The sequence below is a fragment of the Gigantopelta aegis genome, chromosome 4, assembly GCF_016097555.1.
Source record: "Gigantopelta aegis isolate Gae_Host chromosome 4, Gae_host_genome, whole genome shotgun sequence".
NCBI lineage: Eukaryota > Metazoa > Mollusca > Gastropoda > Neomphalida > Peltospiridae > Gigantopelta > Gigantopelta aegis.
The window spans coordinates 2,204,487-2,228,512 of NC_054702.1; the positions used below are offsets into that span (position 1 = coordinate 2,204,487).

The window sequence follows — 24,026 nt, forward strand, 5'->3', positions numbered from 1 at the left end:
AAAGTATCTTATTTATTTGACCATTTTATTACCGTGTTTGTTTGACATGTTAAATTTTATTCACTTGTCATAGACAGGCCTACATGTGGGGAAAGAAAGCATATTTAGTCTTTGTGATGTCTTTTATCTTCCAGCTCCACACCACAGTCACTGTCTCCACAGCAGCACTATGTGCCTGTCTCTTGTGGCCATTTTTGGGCGGGACATAGCCCAGTGGTAAAGCGCTTATTTGATGCATAGTCGGTCAAGGTTTGATTCATGTCGGTGGGCCCATTGAGCTATTTCTTGCAAAGACTGTGGTATGTGCTATCCTGTCTGTGGGATGTATCATAGCTTAGAGGTTGTGAACTCACCCGGCATGCAATGGTCTCCAAAACTGGTAATGTAGTGAACTCCGTGATAATTCGGCTTTCAAACCAATTGTTGAATTTCTATGTGGGATATTCACATTTGTAATAGGGGCTGTTGCGGAAATTAATTGTAACATGGAAGAATTGTAGTTTTGGGATTTTGGTGTAAATCATCTTTCAAATCAAATTGATAGTTTCCGATAGGGACTAATTTATTTGTAATAGGAGTTGTAGCCTAAATTACCGATATTATAAGTTTTTCATGTAGACCGGTGTTTTATTTGGTATGGAACTTTCAAATAAGTATATTTGTCGGAAATCTCAGGGTAATATTATTGTATAACTTGTCAAATGTCCACAGTATTTTGTTAAGAGCTCTTTGTCTTTGTGTTGAATAAATGTTTTAAAATTGTTGTGTTTTGGTTAACCTTGTGGCAGGTCGTTAGATTACTGGACAGACCATTATTATAAAATGTATTAAGTTGTAGAACCTTTTGGAAGTCCACAACCGAAAGGGGTGGCCGGACCTGGCGTGGGAATTTATCCTTTTTGTAAACACCGAGTCACATGATTTCAAGTGAACTCTGGGTTTCGTTTCAGTAACAGGCCTCCCAGCCACTTGTACATATTAAAATATAGGAAATATAGGCATTTGCATACCAAAATATAGGAGTTTTATAGGAAAATTTGGACCGATTATCATGATTATAGGCATTTTACATGGATTTTTAAAGACATTTACATTACTAATTATATGTTCTTACCTTACCATCTACTACCTCAACAAACAGGGTTGAAAATTAGCAGTCACCTGGTTGCCCGTAGCGACCTTTATTGGCTATGGGCAACTATGAATTTCACAAAGGTAGTCCGTTGGACAACCATTAATTTTAGAATCTGGTGAATATGGTACTAGGTGAAAAATTAACGAACTGAAACTGAATCGAATGTGACAAAACACACCGCTATTGTGCTGGCGCAAACTACAGATCTGGCAACAGACAACATTATAGAACATGTTCTATATTTTGACAACACCAGACTTACCAGACTCAGCCTCAGCTTCTGAGATTTTGGTTCGAGGCTTTAAAAAAAATAATAACTCAAAACGTATTGCAAACACATCATGTTTTTTTTTTTTTAAGTTGTCAGATTAATGGACTGGATATGCCATAATTATTTAGTAGACCTACTTTTTGACATTATTCAATATATTAATCGTATTTAATTAGCGTATGTTATTCTGGGACAAAATCAAATTTGAACATGTACTTTTAACTCACACGAACAATGAAATGTTCCATTACTACATGGATTATTTCAAAAGTCAGTTAACTGGCATGTATGTAGGCCTAAAGATAAAATTCACATAAAAACATATTAATTTATTAAATTGTAAACCCATATCGTGTCAAATAACGTTTTTCGGGGTAAACAATATATATTTATAAAACTGCATAGGAAAAATCCAACGTAATCTGAATGACAAAAACCGTAATACAAGATCTGGGCCGTATCTCTGCACAATGCAGAGTCGATTGGGTATTTGGCAAAGTAGTGGATGATTCCATGAATCTTTATCTATAGTGCCTCATCTTTAGGACGACCACTCCCAAGGAGATCCTTTACTGGAGAGTTCTCCATATTAAACCAGAAGACTGTCACTCCCAGACTATTATACCGTACTAAAACATGCGCAGTTCTACCTTTAGTCTCTTTGTATTGCATTATCGATTACTCAGAGACAATGCAAACGAAGCTGCATACTTTGGCTGTTCTAGTATATTTTTTTGGTATCCGTATCATTTAATGGTAACTTTTAAAGTAACTTTTATTTATACTGGACTATTTTTTTTTTCTCTTTAAATGTGATTTGGGTTGGTATGGGTTTAAAACTTAATAACATGTTTCTACTATGAATTTTAACTTTATTTGTTATGAAGTTACATGTCAATTCCTTTTGGCTGTGCAGTTAAATTGGAGGACTAGTTGAATTCTTCAACTGGCCCTGCTGGCGACCATGGTTTTCATGTTAATTTTCAACCCTGAACAAATATATACCAAGGCTTGCCAGCAGTCCATGCCGATATTCAGGATAATTTTAAAGTTGGTGCATATTCAATGCATCTTCTGAATTTCTAACAGGCTGGCTGCCTTTCATTGCGAATATAACTCAGTAACATATTTTATTCATCGGCATTTTGGCAAAGAAATCGAGTCAAATATAGGAAATGAATCTCAATATAGGAGTTTTATAGGATCCTAGAAAATATATAGGAAATATAGAAAATGAATCTCAATATAGGAGTTTTACAGGATCCTATAAAAAATATAGGAAATGAATCTCAATATAGGAGTTTTATAGGATCCTATAAAAATATAGGAAATATAGGTGGTCTGGGAGGCTTGATATTGCTTTCCTTTACTCTGCAAGAATAGCTTAAGTGGAAACAGTATGATTTGTTGTTTTTATCGCATTCTCTAGACCAAGTGTTGTAGTTACCTGATGTTGGACACCTAATACAGGCATCGAAATAAGCATTGTGTCTGGTAACCCATTTACAGGTTACCACAAAATATAGCCTGGTAACCCATAGGTTAACACAACTATATGAAAGTTAGAATTGAATTCCTGTTACTACTATTTTTAACGCCCTTGTATGTGTACTAGATGATTATTGTAGTATACATGTATTTATGATTCATTCTTTATCTTATCACTGTTCTTAATGTATTACATATAATTCTTTACAAGTAGGTGACTCATATTTAATAACTGAACAACTGAATAAATAAATTGATTAAAATAAAAATATTCTGTTTTCTCTTGTCTCGTATTTTATCATACAACAACGAAAGATAATAATAATTCTGAAATTGTATCGGTACGCGTGAACATCGGAACGAGAAATGGAATCCGGAAGTAAATTTATCTAGTGGGCGCTGCTTAAACGCGGAAACCGAAACCGATATGTATTACCATGCTCATATACCACTTGAGTTTCGAGCATGTCTGTGGCGGGTCCAGTCTCTGGATATCCAGGGGCCTCACCCGCGACAGAAGCTTAAACATGGATTGCCGAAACTGCTTGCAATTTCACAAGTGCGCACAAACATCGGTGCAATTTCGTACGAGAAAACGAAACGCGGAAGTAAATTCATCTAGTGGACGCTGCTTAAACGCGGATAAACTATAATTGCTTGCAATTGCACAAGTGCATGCGAACATCGATGCAATTCCTTACGAGAAAATAAAACGCAGAAGACCGGAATGCATTGTCTGGTTTACATCCAGAAACGAAACTACCGTTAACGTTGAAATTTTTGTCGAGAACGAAAATACGTTCTCGACTTTTCTTACATGTGGTAACCTCCTGGTAACCTGAACGACCGTTCTCGACTTATTTCGATGCCTGTAATAGTTGATGAGTAAACAATCTCCTGGGGTGACATTTAGCAAACATTTCGGTCTCTCCTCCCAAACAACAACAAATATTTGTACAAAATATATACACAGTGAAACCCCTCTAAACCGGACATTTGAGGGACCAAGTAAAATATTCACTTTTAAGAGGTATCCAGTTTAGGTTCTGTTTTGTACCGATTATTAAAAAGGGACCATGAAAAATGTCTGGTTTTGAGAAAATTCGGTTTTGGGAGGTTTCCCTGTATATAGAATGTTTGACTTGTACTTATAACTGGTAGCTATATGCTTACACTTGATCAGGAAACGATAATTGATTATTAATATTCAAATCCACTAGAGACCACGTTCTTGAAAACATGGGAAAAAAACTCTCTTTAATGTACAGGAGGTTCTAAATCCCAAACTGGGCATTGATTGAATTAGTTTTGTGTTCAGTGTTTTCTCTGTAAATATTGTCATGAAGCTGATGAAGTGGCATCCCTCTCGGTGAAAACTTAACCCCGTCTAATCAAGTAAATCTGTCTAAAGAAACACAAATGTATTTGCCAAAAGAAAATTGCTCAGGTTGGTGCTTCTCAAAAATCTATTAATAACCTCATCTTGTAAATCAATAATGTTTTATCTTCAAATCAAAGAATATTTTTTCAAATAAAAATTATCTGCATCGCAGACAGTTGGCCTAAATGACAAAATAGATAGTAATGACTATTCCATCTGCAAACAGAACATCAAAACAAACTGGAACAACTGAGAACTAATTACTGCACTGGCGTAGGAAGTGTGTGTGTGTGTGTGTGTGTGTGGGGGGGGGGGGGGGCACTTAGATATTTTGCTTTATATTTGCTTTGTAATAGTGTAAAAGTGTGTAAATATAAAAGTGTGCCCCCTCCCCCCACCACACACTTTTTGGCACCTTCCTACGCCACTGAATAGTGTAACATGCCTGAACCTCTTTTGGATACAGGCACGCTAATGAAGTAAAGTAATTAGTATATTAGTACATAGGTGACCTCTAGCCCTGCCTTGCTTATATTTTAGACCAGGTTTAAGATGAGTTTTGTCTTAAATACACACATTTTTCTAAATCTGGTGCTACAGACCTTCAGTTTGATCCATTTTAAGTTTACTCTTAGTAGTAAACTAAGATAAAACCAGCCAACTCTGTTTAGGATAGTGGTGTTAAGTTTCTTCTTTGAGCATTTGTAATAAACAAAAACATGTAAGTTTAGTGTTATAACTGAATTCTAAGACAATAACACTAAAGGTCTGTGCCATCAGATTTAGGAAACTATGTATATTTTAGACACAGTATTTAACGACTCTTTTAAAATAGTCATCTGAATGTTACAAAAATTGATAGCTTTTAATACTTAGCACACTCTGGCCTTGTCTGAAGTTGTCTATCTTTCTCTTGCACTCTCTAACTCTCTCCCTCCCCCCCCCCCCCCCCCCCCACTCTCTGTGTCTGTCTGTCTCTCTCTCTGTCCGTTTCTCTCTCTCATATACAGAGGCAGCTGCATATCTCTCTGTCTCTCTCTCTCTCATATACAGAGGCAGCTGCATATCTCTCTCTCTGTCTCTCTCTCTCTCTCTCTCTCTCTCTCTCTCTCTCTCTCTCTCATATATACAGAGGCAGCTGCATAACAAGATATGTTCTCTCTTAATTGGTCAACACTTTTTCATTATCAAGCAGCTGCCAAGAAAGCTACCTACTCTGAAAGCAGTGTAAGAAATCAACCCAGTGTGTTGATGGAGTCAGTTATTAGATGCATACTGGCACCAGTTAATTAAGAAAACAATCTAGCTAAAAGTCTGTCTTCAGGTTTAGAGAAAACAGTATCTCACGCTTGTCTGCACAGATCAAAACAAACACCCACTCTTTTCATTGCAATCGTACACTGAAACTGTATCCAGCATACAAGTATTGCAAGTCATGAAACACACAAGCTACACACACTGAATCTGTATCCAGCATACAAGTATTGCAAGTCATGAAACACACAAGCTACACGCACTGAAATTCTGGATTGTGATACTTCAAAGTTTAATTTTAAACCTCTCATAACAGACAGACATGTTATTTAACGCTGGATAACAAATGATACAAATAGCTGACCTTGTTAGATTTGTGACACTATCATGAAGCTTTTCAATTTCAGCATGCAAAATCACTATCTCCTTGAATTTTTGTTGTAGCTCATCAGACATTTCACCAAACTTGCTTTTTACACTTTCGAGCTGAAAATTAAAACCATGGTTCCAGCGATGAGTATTTCACACAAAAAAGTAATAATAAAATATTAAAAAATAAATAAATAATAATACAATGTAATAATAAATTTAAGAGCAGACAACTAGTATGAGGTATGGTAGTGATTAAATACAGTGAAGCCTGTCTAAACCGATTCCCGTTTGTTCATCATCCGGTTTAGACAGGTTTTACTGTCTATCCTATTCCATTATTTTGAATATTGAATATTTGGTTTAAAGAATCTGCTTTATGAAATTATGTAGCTTTCTCTCTCAAGTATCAAGGCTTTGGAATTTCAAATGTAACAGCAATCAATTTAAGAAATCTGACTGTCTGCTGAGTGCTTGTAAATTCAATACTGAACTGAATATTGGATTTAACTATACCAGCAGTTCTCAAAATGCCAATCTTCGACCCAGCACACAGCAAACTAGCTTTTCCCATGGATTCCATACAGACCCGAGAATTTCCTTGCCTCCTCCCCCCCCCCCCCCCCCCCCCGATTCAGAACCACTGATCTATTCACTCTAATATTACAGGTATTTCAACAGTTTAATTCAAAGCTGCACCATGAGCAGAGATATTACTGGGTATAAACTACCAATAAGACAAAAAACTATTAACAAGTGTCAAAATTATTCCTTTTTTCTTCAATGCCAAATGTACTGGACCAACAACTGTAGTCTGAGCTGGGGAAAATTACAATTAACTTCTAACCTCATCCCTCCCTCCTCCCTTAACTCTTAAGAGTTCACTTCTGGAAAAGCCCTGATGATAAATGGCAGACACATAACACTGGAATGTCATGCAGCACCAAAATCTAACATCATTCATTAGTAAAAATGGATATAACATAACAACTGAACTGGTCAGATAAAGGCTCTACCAATGTCCACAGAGCTAGCGAGGGTAGGAATTAATCTAGATCCAGTGACCATAAGCACGACACGTACAGCATGGCAAACACAAATCTTACGATACGGTCCCCATTAGACATGTCACGAGATTTAGAGAAACAATCTTTCAGCATGACGGTGGATAAACCAACCAGTCCCACACTGCTCAATTATCTCAGTCATTCACTATTCATTTACTATAGATAGATTTTCGTTCTTACATCCAATGAAAAGTTAACTACAAAATTATCAACTTCAAGCTATACAGTTTAAATCTATTTTACTGTATACTTTGTATTCCCAATGCGAGTAAAAAGTGTTATTGCTGCTTTCGCTTTCACATAAGCATCTTACAAAATTCCTACACTAACTGTTGTAAAATTTATTCAAAAACAAAGATGACATCGTTATTCATACATGAAGTCATTCTTGTTCATATTCTGTCTATCCCTACATAGCTAGTCAGGGAAAGTCACACCAACTATGTCATTATTCAATACAGGATATTCAAGGTTTTTTGTAAATTTGAAATAGCCTTTATTGGAAATGAGAAAAAAAAAACCATAATGTCATCTTCTGGTATTTGACTAGAACTTGGCAAAATATTTTTATTATGTCTGGTTTTAACTTTACTTTATTATAAAGCTAACCTTTAAGGTTCTCGCACACTGTCCTGGACACTCACATCAGCTATCTAGTAAGTATCCATGAGAATGGTTTCTAAAAGACCAGTCACTGTGTTATCTTATACTTTCCCATTGAGCTGTGTACTTATTGCAATTAGTGTTGGAAATGGCATACAAACCTAACATCTACCAGCCAATAACATGATAGCATTCAACCCCTGTAATTGCCCATGGCAATCGGCAATGTCGTGGACATTGTTGCAGAGTTTTTCGTTCTTTGCTGCATTTTTTTTGCCATGGTCTCTATTGGATTTTTTTTTCCAAGATGTATTTTTTCCTTATTGTTAAAAATAAAATATACTTTGTGAACTGAAAACAGATTAAACGTAAGTTTTAAAACAGTAACTGCACCGTTGTTACTAAGTATCTGAATCTCAGCGTCATCGGACATGGTAAATACATGTAAATTACCAGCATTAAGCAAGTATCAACTAGGTCATTGAACTCTGTTGACTGTTAAAAGCATGCACTGCAGGGACCACTGAACTGCAGGAGGGGGGTGGGGGGTTGACAACTTATGCATCGTTGAACCGTGGCTATGGTGCATTTTGAGTGTTTTATTTTCAGTAAAATGTTGACATACACTCCTACAAGTCACATGAAGTGTTATGGTCAGCCTAAAGATGAGTTATTTGTAGATATACATATATATAGAGAGAGAGAGAGAGGTCGTTCCGATAGTTTAATAAAAATGTCTGCATTATTTATATTGGCAAAATATGTTACCCTTTTCATGGTACCGAGTGGCCTAATCCAAAAAACAAAACAAACTTTACCGATTTACTTGGGTTTGAAGGGGGGGGGGGGGGGAGAGAGGCATTTGGTCTTGGTGACAGATTTCTAACCGAAATTATGCCGTTATTATGGAAAATTATTTTAATTGTATATCGCATTAAATATGTTTCCACACTTTGATGTAATATAATTAAAATATAAAGATTGAACTGGCACATCACTGTGGACTAACTATGATGTATATGATAAATTGTCATCCCCTTGCAACCCCATTGTTTTTGAACGTGCACGTGTCATTCGCGACGAATACCACCACTGGTATAAATAAATCTTACAAGCATATTGGCAAATAACACAAACACCAAACTAATCATTCAAATTTACTTACAATCTAGAGTTGCAAACATGTTGACGGAAAAAATGCCGAATTCCACTGCAAATTATTTGCCGTGGACATTTTCTTAATTGCAGAGTTTGGCATAGCCATTGCCCAACTGGTATTGGTCTTTTGAAGAATTTTTTTTTTTTTTGAATGAATGAATGTTAACAACACCCCAACAAAAAAATACAATGGCTATTGGGTGTTAAATATAACTTTTCTCTTTTTAATTTTTAAATTTGTTTATGCCTATCACAAATACAGTCGTCCAAAGGGTCAATTTCCTTTGCACACATCAAGTGATCAAACAGACAAACTGCATATCATCTGTAAAACATCCAAGAATCTGGACTCTCTGACAGGAAAACGGGTTTATGTTGTTCTTATGACTGCAATCTTTATTTAACGACTTCAGAAGAGATTCTAAATGCACACAGATATGAGATTAGCAGTTTTGTTAAAGTGGTGGCATCTTCAAAGATGTTAATGTTTTTCGGAGCCTGGAGCTGGCAGAGTCATTTGGTGCTCTGGACTTCCTATTAGATGTGAATCCCCTCCCCTCCCAAAGTAACTTTTAATAAAGCAATGGCAAAACTGAAAAAAAAAACTGTATCATTATAGTCTGCTACGTACATCAAATTAAAGAAAGAAACACAAGGCGTCACCACTGTCATTATATGAAGAGTTCAGATGCAAAAACAGACAAATCCATTTTGATCATTTTCTGTAAAAGAGGTTTTTTTGGTGTGCTTTCTAGGTTAAGCATATCAATTTAGTATAGGGTGATTCTGAATTGTTATAAGTGAAGTAAACCAAGGACAGAATTTCAAAAATATTAATTTATTAATAAAGTAGAAAAATGTAGTTTTTGATTCCGTTTTACGGCAAAAACAGACAAGTCCATACATTTTTTTTCTTCAAATAATGGTCTAAACATTATATGTTTCAAAGTACACAAATATGTTAAAAATGGCAAATATTATGACTGTTATTCAATATTCAACATAAATCAGTATTAATCTAACAAAACAAGAGGTCCTGGGGGAAACAAACATTCATATGACTAGAAATCTAATCAGATTGATATTAACTACAAAGGAATAATCACCGCCACGAAAGAGAGTCAAGGTTCTTAAGGTTTATACAGTTTGTGACTAGTATCGCCACACAAAGTTCCAGTAGGATATAATGTAGCACTAGCTTGAAACCAACCAATGACAGTTCAGTCCTCATCACTGCTTTGCTCGAGGTCCTGTCTGCCAATGTCACGCTGGCCGACATCGGCGAAGATATTCTCATAAAAGATCCGGACAGTGTCAGCTGCACCAATCTCATCAATAAGTTTGAGGACATCAACTTTCTTGGCAGGCTTCACACAGTTGACCATGGGAGTGATGGCTGGCTTGAAGTTCTCCCATTTTCTACCCTTCTTGAGAATAACGTGTTCACAAAAGTCACCACCATAGACTTGCTTGAAACCAACTTGATCCGAATTGATGCGTAGGACCTTGGCGTCGCTGATCTTGAAGGACCTCTGGGACTTGCAATGCGCTGCTGCAGCTGTCTTGAAATCGCGACATTGCCAATCTGTACAATACTCATGTACTTTGCCGTGTTTGTTTTTCGAATAGCAACATACTCATCAGGTAGGAGAATAGTATTATTTTTCCTAATGTCTTGCTCGATCCTCCCGAATACCCTATCTGCTGGAAGAAAACTGTGGCCTCGGACAGGGAATGTGTATTCGATGCTCAGCTGTGGAAAGTTCTGTTTTCGCATAGCACACAGCATCGACAAAACATTGATGTTTTTATTTTGGCCATAGCAGGAGTCTGAAAACAAGCGCAAGTGTTGATTCCTTTTCAGTTGGTCCCCCACAACAGAAATGAAAAAATGGTTTAAGGCTGAAGCCACCATATTGCTATCCTTGCGGTTCTGGCTTTCTAGCCATATGTATAGGTGAATGTCATCTTTTCCCTGTGGAAGACCTCGGCCGCGGTGGTGAACTACACCAAATACATAGAGGTAGAGCTGCCGAGAATAGAAGGTTTGTCCTATGGGAGACTTTGGAAGAACAAGATTCTCCATGATATCAAAACAAACGGTGAATGAATCCTCGACATTATTTAAACTGTCATAGAATCTCCTTGCCATACGCCTGTGAAGAATGAACATGGCCGAACAATTCCGTTTATTATCATCTGTGATGAATGGGTCCTTCAGCTGTAGCCTGAACTTCAGGCATGTGCTGCATATATCCACAGCAGGATGACCAAAGGCCAAGTTGAAATCGTAGACAAAAACACTGTAGTATAGTGAATACGATATCTGTAAATTATTCTGATCCTGAAACATTTGGTGCATCTTTTTGACGTTCAGGTCCGCTGGTAAGTATTTCCGGCCAGGGGCGCCACGCCGAGCATAATGGCTAGCTCGACAAGTGAACGTTGTGATGTGGTCACGAATGGCATGCTTTCTGGCAAGGTTCCTCTCCACATTTCGCACACCTCCACGATGTTCTGGTCTCGCAACTCCATTCTCTGACCAATATTTGGCAATATTCGCTAACCGATCTTTCTTGACACCTGAAACAATAAAATGGAAATGAAAATAAGAAAATTATTAAAATAACGATACTGGAGTACATAACAATAAGCAGTTATCATTCGGCATGAAATCTGGGGAAGATCCACGATTTTATGAAGGTGGGTCCCACCTGAAGGCTCAAAGTACGTGACTATGTCATTAGATAAGACCTGAGCCACTCCCAAAGCCCATATAGTAAGGTTAAAATGTGTGGGAAGGGGTGGGTGGGGGTGGGGGGGGGGGGGGTCAGAATAAATGGGTATAGCCTGGTCTTGGGTAGGGGTGAATATTTGCTAAGTGGAGCTAATTTAGCAGTCATGTAACCATACAGGGGCGTGCGCAGGAAATTTTGCAGGGGGGGGGGGGGGGTCGAGGTGTCTGGCGAAGCCCCTTCTAGGGCTATTCTGAGGTGTTTTCTGCTGGCTAGCCGAGCTGCTTTCTGACCAAAAAAAATTCGCCTTGAGCAGGGGGGGGGGGGGGGGGGACCCCTAAAACCCTCCCCCTGCGCACGCGTCTGCCATACCAGGAAATATGGCCGCTGGAGCAAACAATTGCATAGCCTTGGTCAGTTGGTGTGGCTAGCCACTCTCTGGTTCGGGGGCTAATATTAATTATCTCGCCTGCATGTAAAATACTTGAATTCCATTGATCATTTAGCCTTTGACAAAAACCATTATACACTGGAAGGCAAAGCCAGATTCTCTTATTGAATTGTATTCCCCGCCGAGATATAAATGACGTCATTTTCTAAGGTTTGACGTCATTTTTGTTTTAGGTTTATGGAAGGAAAACATTCAGTTTTAGGGAGACGCCGTACTCTTAGAAAAGTGTAAACCTTTAATCGCGGAAATTTGTAAATACATCATCATAATATATAGTTAAATGTCGGCCAGATAAATCCGTTGAAGAAGTATCTCTCGGGGTAAATGGATTTTTATGCACCGTACCCTCTGTGTGCTCTTTTACCCCGAGTCGAAGCACACAGAGGGCACATAAAAATCCATTTGCCCCTCGTGATGTTTCTACAACTTATAATACTTTTTATTTGCATGGCATTTTGATACTAATGAAAACTAGATCATTTATGGCCTAGGGTCTAGAACTTTATTACACTGGGTACTATACTCACCGAAAATGCTCATGAATGAGGCCTTGCACACTGGTATCTTCTCTTTGTTTGCAGTCAAAGTGAAGTACTTCACTGAAATTTCTCTATTCCTCTTAATTTTAGAAGTATCGTCTATCCTTGGTCGCCTCCGCACACATTTACCGATATCCATGTAAGAAAGCAGGGTGGCATCCTGAGTAACCTTGTTTTCAGTAGAATATAACCGATCATGTGCGTAGGTTAAATCATCATTGGACAGGGAAGTCGCCAAGCACACATTACGTACATTATGTACACACGAAATGCTAGCAAGTTTTTCAGCACCACTATGTCGCGCGTTTTTTGCAAGGGAGCGTCCAGAATTGCCTGAATTGTTCTCCCGTTTACGCCCAATTGGTGATAATACCACTGTCTCGTCAATGTCATCAAAGTTCTCCATTATTAAAGGAAATTTTCGATAAAATACGTAAAAACTTTAGTGAGTAATGAGAGGGATCCTGGGCGCTGCCATGTTGAATCACGTGACTAATTACGGCGTATAGATTGGATAAATGGAGTTGTCGGTATTTGCGAAAAATGATACCCGTCACTTGTCGGTTTCTGAAACGAATCATGGAATTCTTGTGGGTTTTATGAAGTAGGTGTCGGCTTTTGCAAAGAAACAGATATGCTGTCAGTAAATACGCCACCAGTACTATGTAATGGTCGCCATGGTTTATTTTCGACCAAAATGGCGTTTGTCGGTTTTTGCGCCTGAACTCTTCATATATCACTGGGTATTTTTTTTAAAAACCCACCCTGGAAGAGCAGGGATTACCCGACAAAAACACAGAACAAACAGCATGCTTGGCAGTATTTTTAATCTGACTTTTTTTGTCATCTTCTTACACGAATGGAACTCATTTAAAACAAGACAAGTGATGTACAAGTTTAATCTTGCAGGTTATAAAACAATCATTCACCATGTGATTATTAAATGTCATGTAACAGACATTGAAGGAAAAAAGTATTGGTTAAATTTCTCTTCAAAATGACTCACATTTCCTCTTCAGAAATAAGCATCAGTGTTTTAGAGTTGCTGTTATATGTATAATTAAACACTGATGATGCATAATTATCCAATTCTAAGGAGTGAAAATTTACAGCTTTTCTGAGCAACATTTAAAAGTCTGACCAAGTAATTTATACCGAATCAACATTATTACTCAGTAAAAATATGTTTATGCAGATTTAATGGTCTTCAATTAGTCTTAATTTGACAGAAACGATGAACTAAAGGTCAAATTAGTAGAGACTAAGTATAGCAACAAGTCTTAAATTATCCTTAGCTTTGGTTATATCCTACAAATTTAAAATGATACAGTCACTGTAATTTTATAGTCCATTCCACAGGGAACACCTTTTTTCATATTATGGAATTTACTACAACTTATTTATTTCTAAGCCCATTGTTTCGTAACTTGCACGCAAAAATAGTTGTTGTTTTATGTTATTTCCAAAACATTTTTACTTTTCTTCTTACGTCAAACCAAATTAAAATTATGAACAAAAAGCAGTTTTGTATGAGGATGGGACGGACTATAGTACACAATAGTTTTATAATTAATATTAATTACACAGACGTTCCCTTTGGCTCCTGTGATCTATTCAGTAAGTCAGCTACAAGAGACCAACGTGATCAGCTAAGTAAACATTATCGCAGCATATTCAAGTCAAGAAATTATTGGATTCCTCTCAACAAATTTATTTCCTCTCAACTACTTCATTTCCTGATTATTTATATTTATTTAACATATTCTGACTAACAGTGATTGAAACAATCTGCTACGGGTTGAGATTCTAGCAAAAATGAAATTATCAGCTATTTAACCTTCTGACTACTGCAGTCGAGATATCTCGCCCTATGTCACTATCTCGCCCTATGTCACGCCAGTCGACATACTATACACTGTATACCTTGCATTCTCCAGTTCATATTTCCGCCATTTTGCACACGACACTCACAGGAAAGACTTGTATAACAGGAAACAGAAGTCAATCCAGCTTCCTGTCTCTTTAATTGGTGTTTTTCTTTGAAAAAGTGGTTTGCGGCAAGTATTTTCGCTTGACCTTAATGGCAGCATGTAGCGGTCATTTTCAGGGATCAACAGCCGATTGTGACAGCTAATTTGACAATAAATTTGATCGTTTTATTAACAACGAAAATCACCAAATATTGGGATATAAATCGTAGTTTGTTTTTTACATAAAATTCTGGTCAGAAAACCACTTTTTGGGGGAATAATAGACATAAATACTGGACAGCTGGTCACAAATGCCGGTAAGCATATGTGATTCTTTCAATTTTTTGCTTAATTTTAGTCAACATTAATTGATATAAAAATTATAAAAACCCACGAAAATAATACTTACCGATTCATATATGAACTTTATTTTATGTATTTATAAATTATTTAAGTGAATATATGTGAGTAAAAAGTATAAACCCACTCAACATGGATTTTGTCAAAAATTAATCCAGTAGTCTAAAGGTTAAGTAGATCCTTTATATCAGGTATTTTAATCAGTATAACATCACTCTTTTGAGGAACATTCTCATCACAAAACAACTGATTACTTAATTAAATGATCATAAAATGAGATTGCATTCTTTATAAATATCAAGAACTAAAGTAAACAAAGTGCACCATGTAGGCCTAATATAGTATTATACCGATTCTGATACTGATACATACAGTATTCTTAATGCAATCAATTTAAGCAATGCTGGATGGACTGTCTGGAACTCAGTGGTATGTGCTGTCCTGCATTGACAAGTGCACATTAAAGATCTCTTACTCCTAATAAGAGTAGCCAGTAAGAGCTAAGGCAGGCAGCCGAGAGGCAAGCCCAGGACAGCATGCTTGAACCTCAATGTAAGCACAAAAACAAATACTAATTACTAGCATCGTAATGTAACAAATAGAGCTAGCTGTTTGAAGGGAAACGCCAACAACGCTTGATGTCCGTCATCACACTAAGAATGATCAAAAGATCAGACTCCAGAGTAATTCCACACATGCAGGGATTTCTTGACACAAGTGTAAAAACAGGTGCTGAACAATGCACCTGCCACAGACTGCAGCAGTGACCTCATCACAGTGGTTTTGGTAAAAGGAGAGGTCTCAAATACTGCAGCTCAGTGGCAGTGTGCTGGCATCAGGCACCATTAGGTACAGGATCAATCTCCTTTAATGGACTTGGTCCCCACCCACCCACCAGTGTACCATGACTTGTACATCAAAGGCCATGGTATGTACTGTTCTGTGCATATAAAAGATATGTTTTGGAAGGAGTAATCTGTATGGCAGCAACCGGTTTCGTCTCTTTTGACCAAGTATCAAAATAACCAAATGTTAGACAGCTGTAGTTTCAAATGTACTGTGTCGTTTAACATTCCCTTCGTTTCTGAACCAAGGCAATAACCATACATCAGCTCTAGATCCCAAAACTCAGGTAATTTCAAGCAGTGATTTTTTTTTTTTTAAATAAAACAAAGTGATTTGAGAAACTTTTCCAACATCACTTTAAAACTAAAAATCTATGAACTTCAAATTCTAGCTGTTAATTAAGGATTGTTTGTTATTTCTTTTACATTGGGGTATCGGGGTGTGAACATAAACAATCATCTCCAAATTGTGCGAATCGGCGAAGCCGTTCTCACATAAGTTTGCAGATTTCTTTTTTTGGTTCATACCCAGATGAACATAAAAGAAATAACAGACAATACTTATAATTAATTTTAATTATATCTGCTAATAATAACACCAAAATTTCATACTTTATGTCCATAAACAATATTATTACCCATATGGTTAAAAATATCTTGGTACATATCAAAGTGGTACGTCCTACTAGAACACCAAGTGGGTCGTAACACTTTTGACGTCAGATGATGACATCATCAATTAGCGTACTACAACCTTACAGGAATGTCAACGAAATGAGATAAGTGATATAAATTAAGATCGATTATGGGTAATAAATAGGATATTAAACTCGCTACCATTTCGTATCATGTTTATGTCCCTCGTGAAATAATTTTACAATTAAAAATACGATACGAAAACATGATACAAAATGGAAGCTCGTTTAACATCCTATAAATGCTCAAATAAGACAACTTGCTCATATAAAATGATGTCATCAGATATTACATTCCCTGACAACGTAATTTTTACATTCCTCGAGAATTGAACAAACTTCCGTGTCTGGACCAATGGGATGACGTTACGTTGTAATGGATGTAACAGAAATTTAATTATTTATTGTTTAAGAATATGTCTCATACCTCTTCTTGTAGAGATAACTTTTCTATCCTTTCCTCCATTAGCGTTGTCTGTAGTGCAAAAAATCTCTCCTCAGCAGTTTTATCCATGTCTGGCTTTGAGGTTTCAAGAATTTCCACAGACTTGTAATGCAGTTGTTTTAGTTGTTCATTTTCAGCTGGAGTAATAATTAAATATTTAAACTGCATTAAACAAAACAGGTGGAATAAAACTGTTAATTTACCATTTGAAAAGACAACATGAAATTAGTATTTGGAAGGGTGAATAACTGTCAAGTTATTTAAACACAGTCAACCTTCATTATCTCTGTGATGATGGAAACAAACCAAATAGCTCATGATTGTTGTTGTACAGGACATTCAGTGGCGTTTTTGGTTGTGTAATGTAGACAAGACATGATCTATTGAATTGCATGTGATCTAGTGAGACTGAATTACGATTGTTATTTAATGATATTGGTTTTAACCTCATTACCTGTATTTGTGAAAAGCTAGTACACAATGTATTAACTGTCGTACAGGACATGTCCAAGACATGAATTCCAACATCATTTAGAAACAAGACGTATGGAACTAATATGTATTTGAAAAAGCTTATCTGTATTTTTACAACATTTTATAACTGTTAATTACTTTAAACAACTCATTACAAAGGACAGGCCATCAATCTTATTTTATTTTATTTGTATTTTTTGTTATTTTTAAATTGTATGCGTATCATTTCACAAGAAATTTTTATTTGGTTAAAAATATTTTAAACAGCTTACCTTCCAATCTGCATAGAATGCATACCAATTGTTTTAAGCTACAAAAAGAAGGAAAAAAGGAATAAAAAATACTGAAATATATGAATTAAATAAAAAGAATAAGATACATCACTGGTGCTAACATAAAAACAGTTCATAAAAACTGTATTGGTAGTTATAAGGTCAAGATTGATCAAAAGATCTAAATTGAATGTAGCTATTTTTCACTATGAAAGAAAAAAGATGCTGCTGATCATAACAGGCTTGAAATTTTTTTTTGCATTCTGCAATACCGAACAAAATAGTTCTCAAATGTTTGCTTTAGAATGAGCACTGTGCTGAATGATGATAATAAGTTAAAACACTAACATATTTGCTATGCATTTATCATAAAATTGAGCTACTTTTATCAGCTAGGTACTTATGAAATCTCCCTCACCTTCAATATTTGAAGACCACAATTTAATTTAAAATATTAATGAATTTCAATGAAACAGATATTAAGGGGAAATGATACTATTCGGTCAAAATTTAAAAGTCATTACATCTTGAAATTTTCACATATTATAAAGATATCCTTATATCACTAAAATATTTTCAAAAATCATAAATCACCAGACAAAATTTTGATCCACAAACCGTAAAGTGAATAGGTGTATCAAACACTATGACATTTCCTTTTTTCCGTGTGTAGTTGAATTAGTCATGTTTTATATCTATTAACCATTTTTAATTTTCAACTTTTCTGTAATGCAACAGAGAACATTAGTCGTGGAAGTAGCCTACACCACAATCTCATTTAATCATACAGTTTTTAATAGAATTTTATTTAATTTCACAGAACATTATCTCTTTTTGCCAAAACTGTTTTCTTTTTTCCCCTATGTTGACAAAAAAAACAATTATATATGAAACACATTTTGAAAACTAAACACAGACTATGGCTATAGCCTATATAGATGGATGGTATTTTGTTACATCATTGTGTGTTTCAGCGCTAAACCTATCCTTAGTGATGTCATGCCACTGTCATTCTGATAGTTAACAAGTCTACCGCTGCCAAATATAATGGCGCTGCGTGCGATAGTATCATTTCCCCGTAATAATTTTTTTTTTTTTAAACTAACAAAGATGTGTAATAAATTAGTATGATATATTACTGCTTTATAGAGTGTACGGCTGATGTCTCTTCTACGTCAGGTTCTCCTTTAATCGATGGCCACGATCTAGATCTATGAACATCCAAAGTACTTTCAGGTTTACAGACAATGCCATAGATTTCTTTCAGCAAAGGATTGTACTTTCCTTTACATTTCTCAACCTAAAACATAAATAATGAATGAGCCACTAATCCGTTATAGTTAAAAAATATATAATTATATTGGGTTTTTTAATTTATCAGAGTTTATGTGTAGATGTTGCCAACTGTGCAATCGTTTTGACTTTGAGAGAAGAACAGTTATCAATAAGGATAGGCATAGCCAGGAGCAAAGACTTTTACACAATCCATTCAGTCAGTAGCAAAAATTTAGATACACAATTAAATAAAACAAGGATTACCGGATGAAAAAAGCATTCTGAAAGTACTATTAGTGCAATACATGTCCCCTACTGAACCAAACACATTTTGTATCTCCTAAGTTCAAGGGTCATAACTCTGTCAAAAATGGGTAAATCGCCATGAAAGTCAAACTTGATCTTGATAAAATTATACACAAAATTTCAGCTAAATATTTCAGGGCACTGTGAAAAAAAAACACATCTGGAAAACTTATGTGGATGGACGGACAGACAGACATACAGACAGAAGGACGGTAGGGAACTAAAAACAAATGGGAAATATTCAAAACACTGATGAAGACATGTGCCAAGCTGTGCAAGTTCACAAGTCCTAAAATACATAATGGAAGGGAGATAACTGTGATCATTTAAACAAAAGTAAATGGTTAGGTGGTCAGCAGTAAGAGCTAAACATAATAGGACATATATAAAAGCTACAAACTGAAGACTATTCTGAAAGCACAGATGGGCATAGCTGGTCCTTTAATAGCAGTCCCTGCAATTCAGAAAACTGCTTCATCAAAAACAAACGATGATGTTAAAGTACATCAGCCAAAATATACTTTGCCTCTGCATTTGTATTTAAATATGTATAGTAGTATCTCTTCACTGAAGGACAAAAAAACAGAGTGCAAAATGGTGATGTTCATTAATTTTACTTCTGCAATGCTATATTTTAACCTAAACTGTGAGGACTAGAATAAGGTTATTGATACAAATTGTAACAGGATTGGAATCACTCCAATACAAACCAGTTTTACTAGGTCTGTCACCAAGTGTTCCTCTTTGTGAGGAGACAGTTCGAGATCTATGTTGCCCCAAACGGCATCGATTATGAAGGAGTCAGCAGGACTGTTTTCCATCATCATCATCATTTTACTGCTGTGATCTCTCTCGCACAGCGGAGACGGGAGTGGACTGTGATCAAGCTGTCAAATAACAAACATCATACATAATTAAAGTTACTGATCCTAGTTTCTGGGGTGCGTGTCATTTCAATTTTACATTAAATTTCATTTGAAACTACTGCAAACACCAGGACAAGCAGAAACATACTGGAATGGACAACACTGATTATTTATATAAAGTGCACTTTAATGGAGAAAAAATATAATAGCTGAAAATATTATACACTGCCTTTAACATTAACTATTTGTTGGTGTTAGAGGGATGAAGAATGTCATTTTTATTTTATGTAAAATATTTAATATATTTTGTGTGTTATGGGTACACTAAAACATTGACTGCTGACTGATGTGATCCATTCAGGAACAGCCCCAATGTTAAAATATTTGGAAATGGATCCATGTACCTGATTTGGCATGTATTTTTTAAAAGTAGATCCGTACAATTCTTATGATATAGACAGTTTTTTAAAGAAACTCTGCTAATTTAGAAACAAAACGTGACTTGTTAACATTATTTGCATTTTTGTCTAGTAACACCATGTTAACTAGAGCCATCAGAGTTAAGTTTCTAAGCAGCATACAGCCTTTCATTGTTTATATGTGTGACCCCATAACTTCAAAATTGTCTCCTAGTGGCCCCTTATTGTCAGAACCCTATTTTCATGGTAATGCATTACTTGTGCTGTGTTTTTTGTGACTGACCACTGCTTTCAGCTCGTTGTGAATAGATGAACTTCTCTTGAATCCACAGGATGAAAACGATGAACGGCGTGACCCCAGCTCCTCGTCATCCAACATGTAATCATCGCACCCTACAGACATAGATAAGTGTTCCTCTCCCAGATTCTCAAGACTGCAACAAAGAACATTCAAAACAAAACATCTGTCAGGTTTTTGATTTTGTTAAGGACATGGCAAATTATGTCAAAAATATAAAAACACAAGACTAATGATAATAAAGGAAGGAAAAGTATTTTAAAAATGATGTATGTGAGAAAAACAATAGTATAACTTTTCCAAGTAGAAACAACTGAGAATTACAGATCTTAAAATTTAGCAAAATCCACATAAGTGACAATTAGTGACGTAAAACTTTAGCAGTGTTCATATCAAACACTAAAAACATTAGCTAAAAAACTGAGCTGAAGTTGCAGGATCAGCTGAAATAATACTTTTGATCAATTTTGATGTTACGCAGTTTACTGACAACTTAAATTTAGAAGAAAATTGCAGTAATGTGCATGCTAACTAACTGTTGTTGTCTGCGATCATTTTGGTTTAAACAATAGCATGCAACCATAATTGTATGTTCAGTTAATCACCAACAAAACAATCACACAAACATTTTTCAGAACAGTTTGTGTCTTGTATGGTTCACTAAATTTGCTAAAATTTTATGCTCGCTAACATTTCCTGATGTACAACATACAGTGAATCCTTATTAATCCAGACAGTATTTTTGAAAAATAAAATAAAATCAAAGGTTATACAATTTTGTTAGTACTAATGATTCACACATGAAGAGTAGTCACTTTAAATACACAATGATAAGCCAAGCAGAAAATATAAATAATTGAAGTCACTGACCCTACTCTCCAAGCTATGTATCTTTTTTGTTTCACATAAAATCAAATTTGAACATCAGGACAAGAAATGCTGGATTAGCAAAAAGTTGAGTAATCTATAAGTTAATAGTAAAATAGCTGTAACAGCCAAAAATAGTGGACACTTTCTAATATCTAGTCAGTGGGTTTTAGATTTTGCTTTAGATCTAACTAATTTGTGCTCAATCGATTTTTTGTCCTTTCCGAGCACAGCAAGTTTTTTTAGTACAATAATGTTACTAACAGCTTCTGAAGCAGACATACATTTCAAGTTATTTTAATCCAATTACAGTTTATCATTTCAGTGCTTTTCAAATGGAATGTTTTCAGGTCAGCATGATTGTACTTAATTTAGGCATGATTCTTTTAGTTTTTTGTTTGTTATATACATTTTGGTCCTATTATAGCGTTCCTGGTTTTCTGTCGATCTATCATATCATATTTCCTTGGTTATTATTTTTATTTGGTTCTTCTTGTTATTCTTCTTCTTATTAATTATATTAATCTCTAATATTAACCTTACTAATAAGAGAATGCCAGGAACATTATGTTGTGCATGTTATAAAGTATGGTATGAGACCAGTCTAATTTATATTGTGGTGGAAAATTACTCTGGGGTTGTCGGTAGGTTACGGGCTTTGTTATTGTCTGGCCAATCGGGTTTAAGGGTTATAAAAGTCCGTGCATTATCCTTTACTTGGTTTTTGGGTTTCAAACAAGTAAGTCTTGTTTTGTTCTGTAGGATGTTTTTTTGATTGAATTCGTGCTTGCTTCCAAATCATTAGAACGTATTTAAATATTATTATGGGTGGGGAAGAGATTAATTAATTAAATGGTTGTATTTGGCTAAAGGAAATTCCTTTCCCAACGATGACGCTAGCACATTTTTAGTGGGTTGGGAGTTTATCCGTCTAGGGCAGCGTGTCAAGGAATCTGCTTTCCGAATTAGCAAAACGGAGCTAACGAAAAGGGTGCCGTTAGACTATAATAGGAAGTAGGATTCGGGGTTTGACTTGTTGAAGAAAACGCTTTCCGAATTAGCAAAACGGAGCTAACGAAAAGGGTGCCGTTAGACTATAATAGGGAGTTGTTTTTCCGTGTTTTGAGAAGAGCTAGCGGATATCTCAATCTCATTTAGTATTGGTGAACGTTGTTGTGATGGGGAGGTGTTAATTAAAAGGGGACTTAGATTTATTTGTAAATAACTATTAAAATTTAAATGTCAACTGTCTTCGTATTGTGAAATGTTGAGGACTGTTTTCTGTGTTGACCCCCTTGAATAAATATATAATCTATCTTTAAGGGGAAATGTAGTCTGTCTGATACTAGTGTTTAGACATGGTATGTCAAGGCCACCTATTTAGTGTTAATTACATTGAAGTCTACAACTGAAATGGGTAGCTGGACCCGGGTAAAATTTCAAGTGGCATGATTTCGTTTCATACTTGAGTGCGAAATTCATTACATTTGGTGCATCGACCGGGAAACTGAAAATTTAGAATTAGAAAATTTAGGAATCGAAAATTAGGCAAGTCAGAGTTGATTAACAATTCCATTGTTGGTTTTTATTTAAGTAAAAATTAACATTGATTCGGACTAATAATTGTTTTGGATGCGGACATATTTTATTTTTTTGGAAAATTGTATTAGTAAATATGGCAGGCAGACTTGATATACCAGATCTTGACAATGCTCATTTGCAGATAGAAAGGGAAATTAATTCTACTTTGGAGAGAATAAATCATTGTAGACGCAGGTTAGTGCGCTTAGTAGTGGGCGATGTTTTAGATAATGTTGATTTGGAAGCAGGCACAAGTCCATCTAATGTACGAGAAACCGTTCCCGAATCATTGTCTGTACATGTATCCCAACCTTCCCGTGTTCTGTTCGGTAGTCCCGTTTCTGTGCCACGATGCCCCTTTGGATATAGGTCAGTTAACATTCCTGATTCTGCTTCTTGCGTTTTGCCGTCTGCTGGGCGTAGTGAAAAAAAAAGTCAAAACCTGTCGTTATGCCAGACACTTATTCTGGTAAGACTAGCTGTAAGGATTGGTTAGCTCAATTTAAACTGAGTAGGGAAATTAACGGGTGGACTGAAAAAGAGTCATGTCAGTTTTTGGCTGTACAGCTTCGTGGTGATGCTCTTCAAGTCTATACTGATTTACACGATGATGATAAGTTTAACTTAGAGCTTCTAACCTCATCATTGTTAAATAGATTCAAGCCAGAATGGGATTCTGGTGTATATTAGACCCAATTAAGAAACAGAGTAAGGCAAAAGGGAGAATCATTGTCTGAACCAACAGGAGGAATACAACGGTTAGTAAATAAGGCTCACCCGTGGGCTAATGTAAGTACATGTGAGGAAATTGCAGTACAGCAATTCATTGAAGCTTTAGATGATTTGGAGGTAAAAAAACAAGTAAGACGTCAACGGCCTACCCATTTAACGGAAGCACTAAA

General features: G+C 35.9%; 1 protein-coding gene across 8 annotated transcripts in view; it reads right to left on the reverse strand.

Annotated features, from left to right (window-relative positions):
• Window positions 1-24,026, reverse strand: part of LOC121372468 — a 169,332-nt gene that overhangs the window by 119,937 nt on the left and 25,369 nt on the right. For all 8 annotated transcript variants that reach the window (XM_041498787.1, XM_041498791.1, XM_041498788.1 and 5 more), the window contains 6 exons: window positions 20,662-20,812; window positions 19,804-19,980; window positions 18,652-18,812; window positions 17,513-17,550; window positions 16,749-16,903; window positions 5,894-6,015 (listed from right to left, as the gene is read on the reverse strand). In XM_041498787.1, coding sequence (XP_041354721.1) covers window positions 5,894-6,015; window positions 16,749-16,903; window positions 17,513-17,550; window positions 18,652-18,812; window positions 19,804-19,980; window positions 20,662-20,812 — 804 coding nt within the window. The remainder of the gene's footprint in view (window positions 1-5,893; window positions 6,016-16,748; window positions 16,904-17,512; window positions 17,551-18,651; window positions 18,813-19,803; window positions 19,981-20,661; window positions 20,813-24,026) is intronic.